The 6,581-nt window shown below is 52.0% G+C and overlaps 3 protein-coding genes across 3 annotated transcripts; all 3 read left to right on the top strand.

Annotated features, from left to right (window-relative positions):
* Positions 1-1,801: 1,801 nt before the first annotated feature.
* MIND_01194300 (CxC2 domain-containing protein) lies at positions 1,802-2,330 on the top strand (the record flags this gene model as incomplete). Its single annotated transcript, XM_037368453.1, has 2 exons — positions 1,802-2,157; positions 2,204-2,330. The coding sequence occupies 2 exons, from the start codon at positions 1,802-1,804 to the stop codon at positions 2,328-2,330; spliced, it is 483 nt and encodes a 160-aa protein (XP_037215379.1).
* Positions 2,331-2,737: 407 nt separating this feature from the next.
* MIND_01194200 (CxC2 domain-containing protein) lies at positions 2,738-3,333 on the top strand (the record flags this gene model as incomplete). Its single annotated transcript, XM_037368452.1, has 3 exons — positions 2,738-3,029; positions 3,074-3,256; positions 3,308-3,333. 3 exons carry the CDS (start codon positions 2,738-2,740, stop codon positions 3,331-3,333), a joined length of 501 nt encoding a protein of 166 aa, XP_037215378.1.
* Positions 3,334-4,050: 717 nt separating this feature from the next.
* Positions 4,051-4,584, top strand: MIND_01194100 (CxC2 domain-containing protein; the record flags this gene model as incomplete). The annotated part of the gene is made up of 2 exons (XM_037368451.1): positions 4,051-4,195; positions 4,250-4,584. 2 exons carry the CDS (start codon positions 4,051-4,053, stop codon positions 4,582-4,584), a joined length of 480 nt encoding a protein of 159 aa, XP_037215377.1.
* Positions 4,585-6,581: the final 1,997 nt, after the last annotated feature.

The following is a 6,581-nucleotide window of genomic DNA, read 5'->3' as shown; positions in this document are numbered from 1 at the left end:
CCCGACCCGGCGTCTTAGCGTCTAAGCCAGCAACAAGAGAGGAAGGAAGAGAGTATCCAGCAACAAGGAAGAGAGTGTTCAATGTCGTCGCCGCCGCTCACAAACTTGAGCACGGTGAGAATGTGCTTGCAGCCAACTGTCAGACATGAGAAACGAACAGTGTTCAGCGTGTACCTTCGCAACACGATCCAGACTGAGAAAATGGCAGAATCGTGACCTTGGTGCGATGAAGTCTGATGAGGTGTGACGATAGGTGACGATGTGACGACTCGTGATGACGATGTGACGACTCGGAAGCGGTCCCTTCCGATTGTTAGTTCGTTCCTTGACACTGCGAGCTGTTGGCGAGCTGTATCCACCAGCCGTGACGGTTTACACACTTTAAAGCCCTTTCGCGAAACTTTCGGACGTTGCGAGCTGTATCCACCAGCCGTGACGGTTTACACAGTACTTTAAAGCCCTTTCGAAACTCTCGGACGTTGCGAGCTGTATCCACCAGCCGTGACGGTTTACACTGTACTTCAGACGCCGCGAGGTGCCCCCTTCCGACCAACTTCTTTGAAACGATGCGAATCTACCAGCCGCAGTCGCATGTCCTGCACAAGATCCACGAAACACCAAGAAACCTTCAACTTGGAGAGCGGCAAGTTCTTGGCTTATGGGAGCAATGCGATCCTCATTTTTGGACAGTTATGAAAATGTGGATTGGACTGCGGGATGGGCCTTGTCCGATGAGACGGGCAGTCTCTATGACTGCCATTATCTTCACATAGCGCCCGGCGCGGGAGGTCAAGGAATCAACCCGACCTGAACTTCCCCCAACTTCGCCAGCCAAGGTTGACGCAGAGTAGCCTGTAATTACTTATGGACCAAAAGAAATAATTGTCGTGAAATAAATGGACAGCGCATCAAGTTGATGCCTCCATCTTTTCGCATGCCTCGACTCCCCAACGTTGTGCGACACACATATTTTGACGACGCCGCTGAGGAGGAATTCAACCACCTACAAGTTCATTATTCTCTGGATGGACAGCGCGTGCTGAGCCAGCAGACAAATCCATCGCCTAAAAAAAAGGCTCGCCTTAATCAAGAGGTCATTGAAACTCAACCTGAACTCGCTGACTGGATGCCATTCCCAGATGCGCAACTGGAGGACGTAAGAGAGCTGGTGGATACTGTGTCGTCGTTGGAGATTCAACTGGAAGAAGAATCGACATTGAAGAGAAAACGTTATGCATCGGTCGGTTGATACTACGACTTTATACAGAAGCTCATTCCCTTAGGACGATCCTATGGCAATGTGGCAACCACTGACGGCTCTCTTTCTGGAGGAAATGCTACGAAGAGACGGTCTCGGAAACCCTAACGCATGCCAAGAATGTGTGAATTGTCAAGCCAATCATATGGAGGAGACGGGGCTCCGTTTTTTTCGCTGCAAGCAATGTGGGGACGGACTCCATTGTGAGACCTGTGTGGAAGCCGCTCATCAGAAATTGCCGCTCCATGAATTGCAGGTATTTATTTCTTCACCGATTTTGTTACTTGTTTACCTAGCTTGTTTAGGAATGGACGGGTCACTTCTGGACGAAGGCCTCCTTGTTTTATGCCGGACCCATCCAGCATGGAGCTCGTGGTTTGGCGGGCTGTTATCAACTTGGTCATGACGGTGCCCCATGCCCATTCCCCAGTAACCGTCGACCGTTGGTGGTCATCGATGTCAATGGCATTTTTACTTTGGACGTGCAGTACTGTGGCTGCGTGAATCCGTTCGGATTCGACCCCGTCAGACAATTGCTTCGAAATGCGTGGTATCCGGCCACGACAACAAACCCTGCGACCTGTGCAACCTTCAACGTTTTGGAGACATTTCGCTTCCTGCGCTCCATCGCAAAACATCAATGTCCAAGACTATGTGCGCACGTTGGAGAAGTTGACGGATTCAACCGGACTGGAAAAGGTCCCAGATCGTCGCGTTGCTTTCGGTCGAATGGCTCGACAATACAGCTATCTTAAAATGATGAAGCGTGGAGGTCGCGGGCATGAAGCCAATGGAATTGTAACTACGCCGCCAGGGGCGTTGGCTGTGCGTTGCTGGGCATGCCCAGATGCTTCTCGTAACTTGCCTTCCGGATGGGACAAGGTTCCGGAGTCGAAGGCGTGAGTAGCTATTTAATCAAACTATTCTTGACCAACAAATGTGCAGATACTTGTATAAGCTCATGTTGGCATTCGATGCCAATTTCCGCCTGAAGAACAAGCTTCGTGCTGGAGAACGCATGGATCCGGCGTTGACCGATGGCTTGGGATACTTCACGATCTGGACCATATAAAGAACATATCAAAACGCTCGTTGACGAAAAAGATGTCAGTGCGCTCTAGTCGAATCTATTCCATGTTAATGCGATACTTCAGGTCCAGGCTTGTGCTGCGTTTGCTGCTCTTTTGCAGAAGGAGACCAAATTGACCACTGGCCTGAGAGTTTCTGGCGTAGTTGGTTGTGTCTGTGCACGGCACGGCCTCGGCCTCGTCGTCGTCGAGGGATGGGAGACCTTCAACGTGGAGAACGGCAAGTTGCTTGATGCCAGGAACAACTTGGATACTAACTCTTTGTGCCAGCTATGGAAACGTGGATTGGACCGTGCTATCAACTCTGTCAGACGAGGAAGTTCTGTGGGTCTTGCTTGCATACGACATCGTATGTCACTGGCAAGTATACTTTCCTGAGCGCGTCGCACGAATGAAGACAACGGGCGTGGATATCGAAGAGATATTCACCGGATTGGACCGTATTCGCCTGCAATACGGACTGCCGGTCTGGCATGCTGAAGCTCATGACCCCAAATGTCGAATTCAGTTTGCGCTTAGGTACTTGTTGGGTGTTGGAAAGACGGATGGGGAAAGCACCGAGCGTTTGTGGAGCCTACTCAATCCCGCAAGTTGGTCGACAAAGGAAATGGGAGAAGGCGCCCGTCATGATGTCCTGGAGGACAAGATCGACCTGATTAATTTTGAGAAAAACAGGAGCATGGGTCAGTTAAGGTTTCTTTGAGAGTTTAAGCTCACTATTTGCAAGGGCGGACACTTGCAAGACGTTTGATTGTTGCTGTAGCAGAGCGTCAAAGGCAGGGCATTGAATTCCAGGAGCTGGACGACAGCGTTCCTAAAAAAAAACGACGTGAATGGGCCAAGATGATGGATGCCTGGTATAAGGATAACACCCAGACGAATCCATTTGAAGTCCAGGGTGGGAAGCTCGGTATGCATGACGTTGAATACCTGTTGTAGCATTGATGACCTGTCTCGACAGCCGGGCCTAGTGAACGAAATAAGTGAAGAGTTGAAACGAGCTGAGGTGGAAGATGCACGAGCCGGAATCAAACCTTTGCTGGAAGGTAAAATGACCATAACAGCGTTCATCAGAGCGGGTATGCAGCTTCAGGCCATCCAGTATGTCAAAGTCTTCATTCCACACACTCTATTCACTATCCCCAGGCGTCGTATAACGGACTGCTCTGAAGGCAAAAAAGTCAGCAGATCAAGCGAGCCAGATACAAGAATTACGTCTATCTCTGATCAAACAAATGCGCACCTTCAAAAAACTTCAACTAACTTACATGCCTGGGGTTCAGGGTCTTCGACGCAGCGGTATAAATTGGACGCGGAGGACGCGCAACCGGAAAACGCAAAAGCTTTATCTTCCGTCACAGTTAACCGCGGAAGAGTGTCGACAAGTCAGCATGGCGGACTTGATTGAGACCGGCGAAATTGCGTCGGGGACAGTGTGCAGATGCACTGGCTGCCTTACGAGGGAGGCTTCATTCGGCAACACATGATTTGGTTTCGGGGGGAAAACATGGTGGGGCAACGTGCAAGAACGCGCTCCGTCACTCTAATGGCTCGGATGGAAGAAGGTGTAACGAAGGCCGCTGCCAAATATACTGAAGGCTACGAGGCTCTCGTTCACCTCAAAGGCAAACGTTACGCTCCCGAAGTTTCAAAAATTGGACAAGGCCCATTTGAACACTCGTATCGAAATCGAGAGTGACGAAGATGCAGCAAGAAGCTTACGAACAGCAGACGGATCGCGACCTACGAGAGAGGAGACTGCTGCAAAAAAGGAAGAAAACCAAGACGGCGCCAATTTCCTGGATTTGGGCAGCAGGCGGGCAGGCCGACGGGGTTGAACTTCATGACTGTGAGTAACTATGGCTTGTTGACCATTTGCTTTCGGTTGAACGTGGTATCATAGCTATGCGTGTCGAGTGGGCAAAAGCACGTGCACGGAAGGAACGCTGGAACGAGGAGGTTGAATTGTTGCGAGAGGAGATGAAGCGGGTCATGCGATCATTGAAGTGGGAGGCTTCAGAATGGCAAAAACGAGCCGACGAAGTTCGTTCAGACGTTGATGGAACGACGGCGGCTGGAATCCGAGCTTATGCGCTGCGTAACGTGTACCTGCATACTGAATTTATAGTGCGCTTTCGAGAGGAGTGGGACAAAACAATGGGAGCTGCTGTCCGTCATTGGGCAGCAGAGGAGGAGGGGGAAATATTAGAGGGAACATTTATGGCAGAGGGAATGTAGAGAACAATGTTAAAATTGTATGATTCGGACCAAATCAGTCGTAATGATGATATCAAAGCTGCAGGATAAAGCGGAGTTCGGAGATCAGCGGCAAGGAAGCACGGAAACGGGTGGGGTTTGAGTGTTGTCAGAGACCTGGCAACACACAGGGATGATGGAATCGGATTTTCTGGCAGTTCCCGGGGATGATTGAAACAGGCTACAGCCACGGGTGTGGGATGAGCTGATTCCGGCCGCGGAGTTCGCCTACAACAACAACCACGTTCACTCCTCCACGCAGCAGGTCCCCTTCATGACAGACACGGGACGGCTCCCGCGCATGGGCTTCGAACCCGGAGTCCGTTCCGCCATGGAGTCAGTGAATGAGTTCCGCGACCGGATCGCCACTGGTGTTGCTGAAGCCAAGGCCGCGCTCACTAAGGCCAAAGAGGAGTACAAGCGCTACTACGACCGGAGACGCACTCCATCTCCGGAGCTCAAGGTTGGTGACCGTGTTTGGCTGGATGCCTCTGACATCAGGACGACTCGCCCCTCGGAAAAGTTCTCCCATCGCCGTCTTGGACCGTTCAAGATAGTCGCGGAGATCAGCAAAGGTGCCTACAAGCTCGACCTCCCTCCGCGCTACTCTCGAGCTCCACCCGGTCTTCCCCGTCGTCAAGCTCGAGCTCGCCCAAGACGACCCCTTCGACGGACGCCCCGGCTACGACCAGCCCCCTCCGGACCTCGAGGACGGAGTCCCGGAGTGGGAAGTAGAGGAAATCCTGGACGCAAGGGTGAGGTATAAACGGCTGAACTACTTCGTCAGATGGAAAGGCTACGACGCATTGCACGACCAATGGGTCCGCTCGACTGCGTCTTCGCCCGGAGAAAATTGCGGAGTTCTATCGTAAGTACCCTGGCAAGCCACGACACATCGCCTCCGACCTTCGACTCGATTCCGTTCCGGTCTATGCATCGGGACGCCGCATTCAAAGGGGGGTGATGTCAGGGGAACCTCCCTTTCGGCCCGGAGACGCGCCCGATTCCGGTCCGACTCCGGTTCCGACTCCGGTCCGGCCCTCCATCTCGCCCGTACAATCACCGATCCGTCAACGCCCTCCCGACGGTCGCCCCTGGGACCTCGCCTGCGACGCCGCCCAAGCCTTCCTGTGCCCGACAGCGGCAGCTACGGACAAGCAGTATATAGTCAGCTACCTAGCAGGCGGACCCTTAGAGTTTCTTCTCTTCGGATCCTCCCCTGCTAGGACCTTGATCTCAGGCCTCCGGGGTTGCCCTTACACCCACAATCATTGAGGTTATTAGTCGACGGCCTTCTATTGTTGGGTTGCTCAAGCCCCACTGCGCCAAGGATGTGTCAATATTCTCCAGCGTTCGTGACCATATTGCGGCTTGTTCGACGCCGTTGCCTACCCACGCTCCGAGTGTGCGTATGGGTTCTCCTTGCACGGCTACCTTAATGTCATCAGGTATCTTTGTCCCATCATGTCCATTTACTGTGCGGTTGGCAAGTACCTTGTCCCGGTACTCGCGTTTGCCAATCGGAATCATTTCCGTTTTTGTGATGTTGAATTTTGCACCCGCCGCTATGCACCATTCGTCGAGTATTGCCATTAGGTCGTCCCAGTCGTCTGTCTCGTCTAGGTACACCATTGTGTCATCTGCGAACAGTGAGGTTATTATCTTATCGGCTTTTCCTTGCACTCTAAAGCCTTTTAGGTTGGATTTCCGTAGTGCCTCTGCGAGAGGCTCGATTGCTAGGTCGAAGAGGAGGCAGGACAATGGGTCTCCCTGGCGGACACCACGGGTTACTTTGAAAGGCTTCTCGCTCTTTTCGCCGTTGACCATAACGTACGTGTGGGCGTCGCTATATAATGCCCTTGTTGTGTTAATGAACTCATCTGGAAGGTTGAATGTTTTTAGTGTTTTCCAAAGGTAGTCATGTTCGACTTTGTCGTATGCTTTCTCCTGGTCCAATGCGACGATCACTCCGTTATGTT

The sequence above is a fragment of the Mycena indigotica genome (assembly GCF_014461135.1).
Source record: "Mycena indigotica strain 171206Taipei chromosome Unknown Mind.scaff0011, whole genome shotgun sequence".
NCBI lineage: Eukaryota > Fungi > Basidiomycota > Agaricomycetes > Agaricales > Mycenaceae > Mycena > Mycena indigotica.
The sequence above is the reverse complement of the archived record's forward strand: the minus strand, read 5'-3'. Positions and strand labels throughout refer to the sequence as shown.